Below are 16,912 nucleotides of genomic sequence, written 5' to 3' on the forward strand. Positions count from 1 at the left end.
TTTTTAAATTTATTCGAATGCTTCCATAAACGATTCGGTGTAGTTGGGCTCGTAAAAAAGTTCATGCACGATTTAAATGTCTTAGCTGTTAAAGAGAAGATGAAAAAAGACCCCCCTCCCAAAGTATAGTTTACCTATGCAGATTCTGAAATAAAGACGCGCGCGAGACAACGAGCCAAAAAACAACCAGCAGCTCAAGAACTGAGGGGAAACGGAGAAGTCGCGATGGAGACGCAGTAGGAAAAGAAAAAAAAAAAAAAAAAAAAAAAAAAAAAAGACGACCCGAAGTGGCCCTAATAACATTTTTACGATGTAAAGTTCAAGTATATGGGGTGGCTTTGCTACCACCTTTGTGCTGTTCGAGTTAGCGCGGGCGCAAGATCGACGTTAAAAAGTGCACATCAGTAGAAGAGAGAAAGAGAGCGCGTAGGTAAGAGTGGTGGAGTATAATAAAAGACATTATAATTGCCAGCTGGAGCGTAAATCTTAAATATCAGACTTTTACGACAGAACGGAAATTGGCCCAAGACGTTCGTCTGCCACTGTTGCTGCTTCTGGTATCGAAAAATATGGAGATTTCACGGGGCTTTTCGTTTATTTTAGCGCTCAATTATTTTCGGCTTTACGATAAGCCTGCACTGGGTTTTACGATCGTGCGCGCCTGCTTTATTTGTATTTTTCAACAAAACCTGCACACACACACACCGATCGCTTCTTCGTTTGTTTTGTCACTCAAGCTCTGTTATTATCGCTGCAGTCCGTTTCAGTCATGCTCGTGAAATTTTTATTCGCAAATTTAAGAGGGTGCAACAGCCGATTGGTAAAATAGAAATCCATCTGATCAATCCAACTTTCATTATTAGTTATATAAGTATTATTTGAGTGAATCTCTCAAAACGTAAATACAAAGGTACTTGTTAAGACTCAATGTATCATCTTAAAAAGTATTAAACAAATGTTCTTATGACAGTTTGATGTTTTTACAATCCAAAGATAATCATTATTTATTTGTCACTCGTGGCCGAATAGTATTGCGATTTCTAAGACAGTATTTATTTGAAATTACATCCGATGATAGCTCAACTCATTATGTGATTGTGTTTTGTAGCATTTAGTTGAATAAGAATGATATTTATTTGATAAGGTTTGTATCTGTATATGTAAAATGAACACGGAAATATAATAATTCAAAAGATACATTTTTTTAAAACAAAATACAAAAAGTTTGTATCAGCGCTGAAAAATGTTCAGTAAACGAAAAATATACAGCTGCTAGCCCTTCCACACATATAAATTATACCTATACACGAAACGAGTGTTTCAGTGCACAATACACATACTTGTATCCATCGACATGAAAAAATTCTATTAAAACATCCAAACTCTAGCTCGAAACTGTGCAATAAAAAAGCTGTGAAACTTAAACCGCCTACAATTAAAGAGGCACATCATTGCCCCACGCCAACACTCGTCCCCCAGCAACTTCCCTACATAAAAGCTTCTTTTACTTACCCTTAAAGGAATTATGAAAATCTATCTAGTTTCAAGACACTCTCACAGTAAAAGAGAAAGAAAAAAAACAACAACAAAATAAATAAAGGCACACACGACAAGCCAGCGAGATTTTATTTTCATTGTCACGAGCAGTAGCGCCACTAAGAGTTTGGCAGGCTCTTTTGCGACAGTACACGCATATATACTTACACATAAAGCAAACGCAGCGCAGTAAGAGATGAGGCGAAATGCTTTATGCCCCGGGATTTAAGGAATAAGCTCGCGCGCACCCGTAAACTATAAAGATTCGGGCCATAACTCGGGCTGGTATCGCATTTTATTTAATTGCCTCGTCTCTCTTTCTTCGCGTGACGTGTATAGGCACCTACATAACATGACTCTCCGCATTATTATACGCCGAGTAAAGAAATAGTATGCATAACGTTATTTATCGTCGAAGACGGCTCGGATGGAGGAATGAAGCCGAGTTGTTGAGGTTTAATGCCAAGGGTGGGTATACGTATCCATCCGTGCACATCCACGAAATAGAACTCGATAAAATGTTTGTTATCCAATCGAGAGATTCACCCGATACCACTAAATTTGTAGATCTTAAAAGGAGACGAAGTTTAGTGTATTGTTTTTCCGGGTTCTGTAGTTAAAGTACACACATCAGCTTTACGGTGCACTCAACGTTAGTTGTGTACATGCCGTGTACGACGAAATATATATGTTAGAGGATCCATGGATGAGAATGCAATGAAGTTGGGGCAAACTTTAAAGATGTGTGCTTAAGTCAAGTTCTTGATCGAACGTTGTTTACTTTACTGGAAAAGGATAAGACAACGCGAGAGAGAGAGCTACCTAAGCTTGTTAGCTGCTCACGGAGAAACATTTGTGCTGGTCCGTTGTTAATTGTTGGCTACTAAGAATTTAGTTTGGGATCAATTTATTTTTTTCTTTAATTTATAACTAATTAGGAATTTATGAGGTCATTTTTTTATGTGGCTAGAAATTGGTATTAATGTGATACAGTGATAGGAAAACATATTTTTAGAAAATTTTTAATTTTGGATTCTGTTGAAAAGCAACACGCTATTAATGTAACAATAACACAAACGAGGTAAAAATTTTAAAGCAGATTAAATATGCGTAAGAACGCAGATTAATGAGTGCTTCAAAACTGGATACATCGTTCATTTCAATACAGACAAGGTATAAGTCAATGGAGCTATTGTAATTAAATAACCCTAGATTTCATAGTGTGAAAAAAATAGGTTGGCCCATTTATGTAACTTGATAAACAAAAGGATTAATACTAAAAAACAGAGTGCTAAGTTTTCGTGAATTAATATGACTATTGAGGACTTAAATTTTAAGAAAATTAAGAGGATAGTGATGTCGTTACCTGCGCAAGCATAATATACAAAAAATCAATCGTTATCATATAATATATGATAACGATTGATATTTTTTTTTTTTTTTTTTTTTTTTCATTACTGTATGTAGTTTTTCAAAGCCATTTTAACCCTTACAATTTATTATGTGCATTATTTTAGTGAATAGCAACTTGTTTTCATTGTACAAATGCTCTTCGAGTACATTTCACTCATTACCCTACTAAACAACGAAGTAAATGTATCATATAGTAATTCGATAAGCTTTAATTTTAAAATGAATTTAGAAAGTGTTATTATTTCAATGCAATTTTTTTTATTTGAGATGTAAAATTGCAAAAGACGTTTGAGTACGGAAAAAGAGGATGTACCAACGAAACCATATCTGCGTGCTTGACTTCCCCATATGGATGTCAAACAGATACATATATATATATATATGCACCTAGTTTATCGTCTCGAGTTACCGACAGCGTCAGACGCTCGTTACGCGCCGCTAAAACTTGGATCCTTGCACGTATACTACAACGCATACATACACAAATATAAACACGCATACATGCACACAACGTCCGTCGCTCTCAAATTTAAATTGGGAAAGTATTTTACGAGCCCAAGAGTTTCGCGCTGGCGTTGTCACATCTTGATGAAGTTCCGGTAACGATCGAAGGAGCCGCGCGGGCCCCTCGTTATGCCCCTGTCGCCTTCGGAGTTGAGAGTTTATAGTTAAAGAGATAGGAGGAGGTAGCGGCTGATGCGGATGATTTTCTCGATATCTTAATTGACTGTCGGTTGTTAAGTTGCCCGCACAAACGATGATAACTATGATAATAAAACAGGCGGATGAAGAGAGACTTAGGGAAAGATAAAGATTTGACGCTGCAAGTTCTTAAGTTTACGTATGTAACGTGGGTATCGTATAGAGCGTTCTTTATTCGGAATTTTTGGATAGCCTTGGGATTTTTCGTCTGACAAATTTAATACTTTATCGAGATAATCTATCAAGCTAATAAGATTTGAAGCAAATGCTACTTGGTGTTTCATACAAAAGTAAGAAAATGTAAATTTAATATTTTTTGATAATATTGAATATACAAACAACAATACAGCTTTTTGTAAGCAAGAAACATATCTTCCCTACGTAACAGTATATGGATAAAAGATTCACAGTCAAAAAAAAGGAAAAATACAGCACGCAGTTGGTAAGCATAAAAAATGTGAACGATTCACTCTGTCCATACCAATTTACTCGCTGATAGCTGTGCGAGCATTTATCTTTACTATATGTACACTAGCAAGCACGTCATTTACAGTTATGTTATACAGATACACAGGTACTATCTTAATGTGTCCTCTATCACCTTCCCATCTCTGCAACATTTTTTCCGTACGAAAAGAGTACAATATAGGTGAGCTCAAACATGTTGTATAGGATTCGGAGTAAATAACTGCAAAGGCATAATGGTCGTCTACTGTTTCCGTAAATGTATATATCTACTTGCCAATGATTATATTTTACGAAGTGCTCGTAAAAAATTGACGCCCTCGTATGCCCTTTTCGGTCTGAAGGCAGGAAACCAAAGAAAAAGTAAATAGGTTTGGGAGAAAACGGCGTATGCGCTTATGTGCATTGATTGCATGCTCGTTTTTTGTTCTTTCATCAACAGCGACAGTCGTAAAAAAAAAGTTTGACGAAGGAAAAAGATAATTAAAAAGTTTACGATGTATTAGTGAGTGGAAATTACACATTTTTTCCAAGTACTGAATAATATTTTACCGTCAAGTGTCATGTGTGGATAATATTCTATTTTTATTCAGTTGTAACTGCGAAGAGGCATACTTTTTAAAATATTTTTTTAATAAGAAAATTTGAAAAAATAAAATAAAGAATCAAAGAAGCTTAATATCAGTTACAGCCCGGTAATACCTATTTTATACCTTGGAAAGCAGCGTATCTCTCGGTGATATTTTATAATCCATTTTGATTGTTAGGCCATTATGTTTTAGGCTCTGATGTCAAAAAGGCTCTTAGCTTACTTTACAAGACAAATTTTTGTGTTTCATACTTTTTATTTGTCTCGTCGGACTAAATGACGGTCTAAATGATTTTTACCAACTAAGATGAATCTTTTGTATCAGCTATAATTAATATTATTACTTCGATGCTAGCTTAAGAGAGTTGCTTTGTAAAAATTTCAAAGTGTATCGCATCAATGGATTGAGTGCAGGTAAAAATCATTGACGTCTAGAATTTTCAACTTTTTATTTTATAAGCTGGTTATATTTCTACAGGCGATAGAAGTGTAACTTCTAAACTTAACTTGCAGTATCTTTACTTTACGAAAAATGCACAAAGTAATTTAGTTATAACCTGCAGGTTTTAACATTTTGTAAAGACACATCCACATACATGAGCTATTATTGTGCGACAATAAGCTTGAAAGATACTCTTTGAAATAAAGTGAAAAGTACGATTAATGATAAAAGCAAATGTAGCTAGAGTGCTACATAATCATGAACTTTCCTGTTCTTATCTTAGTAATTTTTCACGAATAATAAGAGAGAGAGAGAGAGGGAGAGAGACAGATAGAGGGAGAACGAACGAGAAAGAGAGTGTGACTTGTGAAAGCAAAGACAGTTTTAAATTTACATAACTCCAAGGCGCATCTTTAGTTGTTTACAATAATCTTTTGTGTGGTGTCTAGTATTATTCTACATTATTCTAAAAATATTCCTCAACTAAATATTTTGTAACAATAAATGCAAAAACTTGCAAAATAAATAGCCTCCACACATTACGAAAAATCTAATCGTGGCATTTAAAGTACATAAAAATCTGTCACGAAGATTATGTACCTCGTAGCGCTTTTCTTCGTCGTCACTGTGTTACTCAGTGTCTACTTGTACTTGATCAGAAACTATAACTATTGGAAGAAGCAGAGCATCCCATGTGCACCAAAACCAATACCAGGAGTCGGACACGCCCTAACTGTTCTGATGGCTCGCGAGAACATGGCTATGTGGGCAGAAAGAATGTATAAACTCATGGGAAAGCATAGCATGTTCGGCTGCTACTTCGTTCAAAAGCCCGCTTTGTTGATCCGTGATCCAGAACTGATCAAGACCATACTGCAAACCAACTTCTCAAGCTTTCGTAACAACCTGTCAACCCTCCACAAAGATCTGGATCCCATCCTGTACAAGAATTCATTTTTTGCCAAGGACGAGTTGTGGAAGGAGTCGAGAACTATCCTAGGAAATAACTTCTCTGGCAAGACCCTGCGCTCCGTGTTCGCCATTCTCTGCAGAGTGTGCGACGAGTTCACCGTCTACGTGAACGAAAAAATTAAGTCTGGCACCGTGGACTTCGAACTGAAGGACCTATCTGTCAGAATCTCTGGAGAGCTGGTGGCAAATGCTGCGTTTGGTATCGAAGGCCAGAGTTTTAAGGATAATCCAGATCGTGACGCTTTCACAGAAGTAGCAAAACGAGCCTTTGGCATGGGAACGAGCAATGGCTTGGAGAACGCCTTGCGATTCTGCTTTCCAAGTTTGGCTACGAAGATCGGTGTAAGGCTGTTGCCCAAAGAGACCGATTTATATTTCAGACAAATCATTAGAACAATCATCAAGACGCGCGTGAAAAAGAACGAAAGTAACAGCGATTTCCTGCAGTTCATTTTGGACAGGATGCACGAGATAGACGAGGATATGGCACTGGCCCAGGCTACAAGTATATTTTTCGACGGCTACGAAACGTCCAGCTCGGTGTTAAGTTTCGTAGTCTATCGGCTTGCCGAGCATCCAAGCGTTCAAGAGATGGCACGCGAAGAGATTTATTCTGTATTGAAAAAGTGGAACAACAAACTGACGTACGAGTCCGTGAAAGAGATGAGATATTTGGAGCAAGTGGTGTACGAGGTGATGCGTCTAAACCCGGGGCTCGGTGAGTTGATTAAAATATGCAATGAGGAGGTCACTATGCAGGGCAAGGATGGGTTGAAATGTACCCTCAAGCCAGGGAGTTTGGTGGTCCTCTCAGCAATGGGTATTCACATGGATGATGAGTTTTGGCATGACCCACAAGTTTTTGATCCAGAACGCTTTAGTCCAGCTAGAAGAAGTAAAGTGAATAAGTACTCGTATTTGGCATTTGGAGAGGGTCCAAGGGTTTGTATAGGAAAGAGAATGGCGATGATGACAGTAAAGATGGCCGCTGCAGTGATACTGAAGAACTATTTGCTGGAAGTGGCACTTACGATGACTTTGCCTATAAAGATGAATCCAAACACTTTTGCGTGGGTTGCCAAGGATGGTCTGTGGGTTCGGTTCAAGCGTTTAAGGCTTTGAATATTCTGAATTAAGGTGTGATTGTGTAAACAAGAAAATGTTGTATTGGTGAAATAAAAAATATTAAATGTTAATGGACCGGATGATGATCATATACTCAGCTTGTATAGAGAATTATAACTCAGATTTGTAATTCGTTTCTTTGCCTATTCAGAAATCACATGATTTTTAGTACGTACAGTGTATATAATTATTTGAAACTGTATTTTATTTTTACTAAAAGTAAAAAAGAAAACTAAAAATCATATTTAACTGAACAATATATTTTTATATAAAAATCACATGATGCATAAAATTTTATTAAAAAATTTTTATTTGTACATTTGTGTGATCAGTCTGTAAAAATAATAAATGAAATTAATATCTGACGCTTTTTCGGTCATTGTTTACATCATCTCTACGTATATTTCTTTCCTGCCGTAAAGTCTCCAAATAAATTCGAGGTTAATACAAATATTCCTGCCAACAAAGCACTTTAAATTGTTCTTTTACCTATTATTCTTACGATAATATCCTGTGAAAAACTTTAAAAATCCAGAAAGAGAAGGGGCGAATTAAATATCGAAGCCCAGTTATCAACACTATAAGTTCATCGAACTCCGCCTTTTCGTGTGAAACGACACATTCACGATAGCAAATATAATTGAAAGGTAGTCCTCTTAGACAATAGCTCGACAGAGTATAGTTCTTTTAGTTACTCTTTGAAGTTGTATAAGCTTTGTTATTGGTGAAGAGCTAAAGGATGATTTTCGAACGCATGCTCGAGCACTTAATTTGCGCGGCGAGAAAAAAGCAAGGGCCAACTTCCGGTTTACATGCTGATGATTAAAAAAAAATATCTCACTTGCATTATTAATAACGAATCAGTTAGTGTTCTTTGTCTCGTTCATCACTCGCTCTGTAAATATGTCGTACGGAAGCGAAGCCGCAGGGTACGTCGTTTGACATCAAAGTAACGCCCCGTAGTTGTAGTATATATTGGTGAATAGCGTGGCGCCACGCTGATATGTATGACTAATGAGATTCACTTTACAGTATACTTCTCCCACCCTTATTTTTCACTTATGTGCGTATGTTGGCATACACTGGAAATATGCAAGTTACGTTGGAGAAAAGCCTCTCGGCGTTTCCGGTCTTATCGGTCTTTTGGTTGTGGAGGGTTTCTCTCGTCGTTGCCAACGACCATCGTTTTGATCATTTCAGCAACGAGTGCACGGTTGCGTGCGCGCGTCTTCTGTACCTATATGCGATGAATATTTATGATCAGTAAATAGTGTCGGAAACGAGTACCGTTTGTACATATTTATGTAGATATGATATAGATATCGCTTGATGGAATAAAGCTCAAAGGTTATTGGGAGGAAATGTTTTTGTCAACGTTGATATTTAAGTACGATGTCTCAGGCCGGTGGATAAAATCCAGCTACGTGTGAGTATTTTCACATAATAGGTATAATGTAGTACTAAAAATGCTATTTTAGGAACTGTCACCGGTTTAGGAGCTGCATTTCCTCTTTAAGATGGTAAAGGTTTATGAAATGTAACTTTTGTTTGTTTTTTGTTTTCTTAGCTTTGTAAGCTTTAATCATGCATATATAAATGAGAGTAAGATATCTCATCTTTTTCTATAAAAAGGATGCCAACATTAATTTGACGAAAATATTAGTTAAAAAATATAACTTAGGAATTTAATTTTTTTGCTGATGAAAAGAATTTGAAAAACACCTACATCAGTAGATTAATAAAAATGGTATTACTTTTTATATATCGAACTCACACAAGAAGAGTCAGTGACCTCACTCATGCCCAACAAAAGATTAACTCGCACAGCGCACTGCAAAAGTCGAGAAAAGTAGTCTCGTACTCCCTTCAGCCAAGGGATGCTCGTATGATAATCACGCTCACACGGAAGGCGAATAATTAACGTATGCCTCGCTGTCTTTGATGCTAAACGAGGCGCAACGCACATTGCACAGCGTGAAAAGGAGACTCCCTTCCTCCTCTGTATCTTTGAAGACACGCAGCACAGTCTCTCTCTGAGTTTACCGTTTGATTCTTGAAACTTCTTTCTCCCTCTTTTTAGACTATGCATTTTATGCACTTACGTCGTACGTGCAGGAGTTTCATCATCACTGTGAACTTTTATGTGTGTACGTTTGATATTTTATATATTAAAATATGAAGAAAAACTGCGTTACGGTGCTACTGATAAAGAAGGGTGCTGTGGACTGCTGCAACTTTATTATCAGGAGATTGTACAGGAATACGTGTAAAAGACCGTTAGGCGTGCTGATGGAGCTGAGATCATTTTTATTCAGTTTATTTTTGTGCCAAAGAAAAATAAAGGATCGGCTGCAGTTGAAAATAGTGGAGACACATGGTTGAAAAATGTTTCGAAAATTATTCGTCGCTTTTCGATTTAGTTAAGTTCATGCAGTCAAATATAGTTCGTACTTTATATGACTTAATACTAGAAGTTATAACTTTTGTTATTTCAGATACTTTTTAATTCTAATTCATACAGCAAAAAAATTTTTTTTGATCCGTCATTTATGCATGAGTAAAACGTGAGTTAAATTTAACATATGCCATAAATAAGTTTATGGTACCGATTGAATTTAAAGAGATTTAAATCTAAATTTTGCCCTACAGTAAAAGCGAAGGGTGGGCAGCAACAATGCTCACGCACTCAGGTAAGGAAGAAATGAGTCGTATAGAGTGACAACGGGAAGACACAAGAGAAAATAAATTTTATCGCTCTGTCTTTTCGCGAACACGATTGTACATCCGCTTCCGGAAGAGCGAAATCGTCGCGTTTACGGGTATCATTTCGTGCCCCATTATAAAATCGGCCCCTCAGCACAGAACCTAACATACACACGTGCAAGCGTGCCCTACACGCTGCGTACATCCCTGCAACAGAGCGACATAATATTTATTGCCGGTTTCCGTTCAATTAGGGGTTGCCTCGACGCACGGCTTATGCCAGAAGCGAGAAAGACACGGGAGACGGAAGAACCACAAAAGGGGAGAGATAGCCGGCGTCGATACTTTTAAAAAGTCTTGCATGCGCAAAAAGGAGGGAGGGAGAACGACAAGGCTTTTCAATTCAGAACGGGAGAATTATTTTAACGGGAGGGTCGCACCGTTGGACGTTCATGCCATGGGCTTATTATATTGCGTGTACGTATATGTGTATGTATAAGTGAATATTGTGCCTGGCTTTACGTGATTTTTTGAGCATTTAAAATCTGTCGATGACAAAATCGATGAATGCTCTGATTTACTTTTCATACTTTGACTACTCGCTTGAAAAATGATTGTTTATTTTTTTCCTAAATTTTACTATGCAACTTTTACGTAGTATTTTTTAATCATTGAAATTTCAATAGTTAGTCTAAGATAAAATACAACAAGATTAACTATTGCAAGGTTGAAATATTCTTTCTGGACGTGAATATTTTGATGATGATTTGATTATTCAAGAATTTGAAACAAAAAGAAATAAGCAATAAAATTGGATTTTTATTACGATGATATAAATTATGGCTTAACATTGGTTGTATTTTTGGATTATTCAAATTTTTCTATTATTATTATAAAACCTGAATATTATTGAAGGTTAGAGGAAAAAAAATTGAATATTGCTGTTACAATAATTTTATTGTAATATCTTTAGTGTCAAAAAAAATTTAGTGAAAATAAAAAAAATTAAAATTATTTGAAATTTTAGTCATCGATTTTATTTTTATTAATAAAAATGTAATGAAAAGTGACTAAAACACGACGTTACTTTATGAACGGCATTATGATCCCCTCTCCCAACGGTCCCGTGGTGTAATGGTTAGCACTCTGGACTTTGAATCCAGCGATCCGAGTTCAAATCTCGGCGGGACCTGGTTTTTTTTACAAAAATCTTTTGGTCACTTTGGTCGTAAATTTGTTTAAAAATAAGTATCTTTTAATTTTATTTTTATCATTATGTTTACGTTAGTCACACTAGAAGCTTAATGTCACCTTTACCGCATCGGCAAAAACTTTATTGGTATGCATATATATGCTTATATAGTAATGTAATTATGGTTAATCAAATATGCATATTACCAACTCTTGTAAAACAATCAGTGTAAAACATCACACAAATTCTGAAAAGTTTAGTTGCAAGCAAAACCTTGTATAAATGTTTAAACAAAATCGGGAAGTAGACAAACCATCCACTCATTTGAGGCTCGCAAAATGATAATCAAGCACTCAAGTAATTAAATATGTAACATATCTTTCCAACAAAATATCGCTAATTCAACGTCAATGTAAAAGCACACCTGCATTATTGTAACGATGCAATAAATTGATAAACGCAAAAAAGGCAACAGTCCATTATCTCGATGCGGCAGCAAGCTGTCGCTCGTTATTATACCTCTCCCGCACGCTATTTTATTGATATTGTCGTTGGCGTAGTACCCAGCAATTTATTTTAACTAACAAGCGCAAAAGAGCGGCTAGGACACAATTCGCTTACGAAATATTACATATACATCAATGCTCGCTGGAATGGACTTTTTTTACCGTACTACGTAATGCTTATTCTTGTTTTTTTTCACTTCCTTGACAAGATATATATTACTCTGTCGTTACGCCTTGTTGTCACATATAGAAATGTGAGATGATAACGTGGTAACTCCTATCTACCGATTATATTGGCCAACGGTTGTGAAATATTCTTTGAAACATTTTATTTTTACTACCGTTTTAAGTAAATTAAAGTAAAGTAAGTTACTTTATTTACCTAAATAAAGTAATTAAGTGTTCAGACGGTACTTCTCTTAAATATTTTTTAAAATTATAGTCGCTTAAACTATTAACTGATCTATTAAAGACAAGAGATACAAAATATTTTTTAAACTAAAGTAAAATTGGCAATGACAAAGCCGATCATTTGTTTTAAAATCCATAACCACTACTACTACAACTAACAGTTAGTTAATAATATCTTTATAAGTAGTGGAAGTGCCTTAATTTATTTAAAAAAATGAGGTACCAGTCGTAAACCTTCGATTATCATGGACACGTATCGTAATGTATATCAGAATAACCATTGATGTATCGATACTCGACGTATGTATACATCGAGAAGACTGTCAGGCAAATTAACTATTATGTGTTACTGTCGCGTAATCGTACAGATCTACAGGGTGGTTAGGAAAATATTTATTAACCCTAGCCGTCTGGTATGAAATATTCCATTTTCTGTTGTCTGGATGAGAAGATGATAGAGGTTGTACTATTTTGAGCATCGATTTTTGTTTACTCTTAAAATCAAATCGCAAATCTTTTGATTTACTCGTACACGGAGAAAAATGAAATGAAATGAAACAGCAGTACATATCACACGTACGCGTGGTACACTATTACCCTATGCATATACAGTACTCCCAATAATATTTGCCTCTTTCTTTTCGACGAATAACCCACGACGTAGCGTCAGTGCACCGAAACCATTTTTGGTATATACTAGTAAGGGACTGAAAGTGAGACTGCAGCGGGTTAAAAAAGATTTTCGACCGAGCGACACATACCACGAACTACGGGCGTTGGTGAGACAGACAGGCAGATACTGAAGACATTAAAAGCCACCCCTATCAAGCCACGTGGCTACCGTGACACCGTGTGCGTCTATCCACTAGATTTTAAAACATACACACACAGACGGACGGACTTGGCGCTCAAAGGGGGGAGTGAGGATCGCGTGCGGGACATCGAAGGGTGTCTCCTATCGGTGGTGATGAAAAAAAGATGCAAAGAAAAGAGAGTACGGGGATGGATGTGTACATGGAAGGGGCAAGAGTAAAGAGCGACAACTCGAATTAACGATCGCAGCAGTATAAGGAGCGTGCGCGCGTCACGCCTGGTAACAAAATGGTCTGTGACTAATGCGCGATCCGATTCTTCCTATGCTGAAGAGCCTGAAGAGCAGTGGCTTTTCTATCTCTCTCTCTCTGTCTACTAGAAAATCATTGTCATATTGTTCCGAATCTATGGCGGAGGTGCTGCTTTCACGTGATACAAATGCTGACGCTGGGGATGGGGATGTAATTAATGACGGGAAGCGCGAGCGTATTATTAGCAAAGCAGAACTCGTAATTTTGTCACTCGACTGAGTTGTCGATGATCATTGCTTTATATACATCTGTATTTTGTCCCACTGCTTTGGCAGCGTCAAGGTTTTTCTCATAGTGTGTCTGATGTATCTATTTGTCTTTTGAGTTTTACTTGATTTGACGTTGATAACATTTTTATCTTGTTGAAAATATCTAGACTAACATTTAGACCATCAATTGGACGTTTTTTAGATATTTGCACATTTAAATGGAGAAATATGCTTAAAAATATTCTATAAAAATACGCTATAATAAGTGAAGCTAATAAAAGCTTGTTAAAAATATATTACAATATTTTGTTACTTAAAATCCTCAAACTACTTTTTTTTACATTGCTAGATCAACACAAGTTTTCAGCAAGTATTTATAATATTTCAGTTTTTCTTCTGTGTTGTGTGACGAAATCTAGTTTTTGTAAGCATTACATTGAATATCATCATGAAATAATTCAATGAGCGATTAATTGCATCGTAATAATTTTTAAGATACAGATACTGCCCGTTTTGACAGACTTCCATTCGTCCAACTCATTGTTACAATCAAAGATCACTTTTAACAACACATTATCTGGTTTAAAAAGCCCTTTTTCTAGGATCGACTAGGCATGTATTATGTCCAAATGTGCATCAATGGGATGTTTGAAATTGAAAAAAAGTTTAAAGATTAACTTATATAGTTATAACTGAAAGTTTAAATACCATCGATTAAATTATAAACCAATGAGTCCCAAATTCAGCTTCCAATAGCATTTTACGAAGCCACCTGTCAATGCTTTTATCGTATTTTTTGTTTATCTTGTTGATCTGATACGTTTTAAGCAAATCATTGACTATCTGCTCGTGACCTCTATCGATATAGTCACGATTGGTTGAAGAAACTGTGGTTCATTGCTGATATTCTCAATTGGAAGAAAAAAATATCTTCTCCTTAAAATATAATCCAATGTCGTCTTGTTAGTCTTGTTAATTTTTATAACTTCTGTAATCCTCATAGACATAAAATTTGAAAACCATCAGTTTTTGCTGTACATAGCTAGAATAACGAAGTTTTTATGTTAAAGTCACGTGCATGCAAATATTTACGTTATTGTAAAATTTATTTTTTGTACATATAAAATCCTACGTAACACTACCTTTACACTTCAATATTTTCTGGTGAAAAAAAGCAATTAGTATCGATCGATTCCCAAAACAATTCTTAAAAAATAAAGCTTTCTACCATTTCATTTATTATTTGCAAACAAATTTTGTATTTGTGACTACGAAAAATAATGGATATTTATTTTTCAATCAACTGAAGAGTCAATAAAATTTAATTTACCATGTTCAATAAGCAGGCTAACAATGCTTTTCTTCCTTTTAAAATAAAAATTCTCATTTTTCAACGCTCAGCGTAGAAAATTTTGGCATTAACGTTGACCCCATTCCGAAGAAGAGCTCTAACTGCCTTATCGTTGATGTGACGAGCGGTTCGATGTATATCTATCTCACCTGTACCATCGACACGTATGCTTTTTTCGTGCGAAATTTTCAAGAGGAAACCACTTCATAATATTTGGCACCTATTATAGAGTACACTCATGCTTCGAGAGAAAAATTTATCGTAAAAGTCTAACTGAATTAAATTTTTGGAGGAAATACTCTATAAAAATCTTCTGTCTCATAGACGATCGTTTTGAATTGATTCTTGGTTTCAGTAGACTCATGTATATGTTTTTTCTCTCAATACTGAAAAAGTCAAATTATTTTAACATAATAATCGCATTGAATTAAAGTAAAAAGAAATGTTAAATGACAATGTGGAATATCTCACCTGTATGCAACTAATTTTTTTACAGATTTAACACTGTACGTAAAAATATTAACATCTAGTATCAACTGGCCACTACAATCAACAGTTTAGGGTCTGCTTTGTGAATCAATTAAAGCTCCGAAGCGTTTTCGTAATCCATCACATTACAATTATTTATCTTCCAATTTTAAAAGGATCAATGTAAGTAGAATTATTATTTTATTTAAATATTGTCTGTTTTTTTTGCGAACTGCTGAGAGAAGTGCCGATTTCTAATCGTGTCCTCGTGAGTGCCGTTGTCTACTCTCGCTTTCCATATATTTTTTCTTGACCCTTGTATGATTCACAGATGTGTTATTACTCTACCACCCACGTATAGGGTGCCTCCTCACATGCAGGCCAGAATACCAGATTATATTAAAGACAAGAGTGGTGATAACTCGCAGTGCGAAATTTATTAAAGGAAACACGCAGGAGATATTAGAAGGAGGCCTGCGTTTGTGCTTTTATTGCTACCCAGTGTGAATATTCTCACGAATTTACACGTGTCCGACTTCCGATGGGAAGGATATGGGGTGTAGCTGGGTCGATTTGATATAATTGTAGTACTGAACGGACACACGGTAATGTATACGCGTGGCCACAGTAGTGGATTCGGATCGTAAAAATTATCGGAGCCCTTTCCGGTAGTGAAGTGTACTTACTTGTGTGCTCGAAATGGAATGGGCGTACGTAGATCATATTATGTACATGTATGCGGATTGAAGCATATTATCGCATTCTCTCATAACTCCGTGGCGTAGGGTAGCACTACTGGCAGAAGCGGCAAAAATATCGAATAAATTTTATTAAAACTTCTTATTAAATTCATAAATATTTTATGAAGTATTGTAACTATATGTGAGTGAAAATTTTTTATTGAAATAATAATTAAAATAACCATTAAACCACTCATCAGTATTATAATAGAACCAATTTTTCATTAGATTTTTAGTTAAATTTAAAAAAAGATACTTCTTAACTTTTTTTTTTTTCATCAATCGAACATTTAACAGATAATCCTCTATAAAACTCTCGTTCGACGTATAGTAATACAAATACATTTAATCTTTCTTCTCTCTGATTAGTGGAACAGTAATTTTTTTAAATCGTTGTAATCGTACACGTACGAAATTTAACAGCGACTTTACAACACATATGCTTCCCACGATTTAACCGATAAATCGTCGTTTTTAAACCTCAGTCCTATATTGAGTACAGTGAATACCATACTGTCCAAATGAGACTTTCAATTCAATTGCTTTAAAAAATTAATCTATTAATGTATGAAGATATTCAAATTTTTCTAATAATTTCTACGTTTATTATTAGAGCAGAGGTCGTACTATTAGATTATTGTAGATCTGATTCACTTAGAGGGCGTAAAAAAAGATTTACGGTGATAGCGTTCATCGTTGAGGATAACATCTACCAGAGTAATATGACTATGAATCTTTAAATTTTTTGAAAAAATTATACCTTTTGAATCTTCATGCACATGTTTTCTTTCAAATGAAGAATTATCATAAAATCTGAAACTGCATTAAAATTGATTAGTTGAATCTCGTATTAAAATCTAGGTGGCAAAAAATTTATTACCAGCCAGATCGAGCCAGATTCATTAGGCAGCCGAGAATTCCAATTAAAACGATATTTATCAGCGCTTAGGCTTTCAGAATGACA

General features: G+C 35.6%; 1 protein-coding gene and 1 non-coding gene across 2 annotated transcripts; both read left to right on the top strand.

Moving 5' to 3' along the window:
* The first annotated feature begins 5,701 nt into the window (after positions 1-5,701).
* Positions 5,702-7,315, top strand: LOC106644682 (cytochrome P450 6g1-like). The gene has a single exon (XM_014360308.2). The coding sequence runs from the start codon at positions 5,742-5,744 to the stop codon at positions 7,239-7,241; it is 1,500 nt and encodes a 499-aa protein (XP_014215794.2). The 5' UTR covers positions 5,702-5,741; the 3' UTR covers positions 7,242-7,315.
* Positions 7,316-11,067: 3,752 nt separating this feature from the next.
* Positions 11,068-11,139, top strand: TRNAQ-UUG (transfer RNA glutamine (anticodon UUG)). Its single transcript has one exon. It is a non-coding gene; the product is annotated as a tRNA-Gln (tRNA).
* The last annotated feature ends 5,773 nt before the right edge of the window (positions 11,140-16,912 follow it).

This window comes from Copidosoma floridanum, unplaced genomic scaffold (assembly GCF_036245765.1).
Source record: "Copidosoma floridanum isolate Cflo_tuat_1 unplaced genomic scaffold, Cflo_Japanese_pri ptg000029l, whole genome shotgun sequence".
Taxonomy (NCBI): Eukaryota; Metazoa; Arthropoda; class Insecta; order Hymenoptera; family Encyrtidae; genus Copidosoma; species Copidosoma floridanum.

Coding starts and splice junctions, on each gene's coding strand:
- LOC106644682 (XM_014360308.2), top strand. CDS start 5,742: ATGTACCTCGTAGCGCTTTTCTTCGTCGTCACTGTGTTACTCAGTGTC.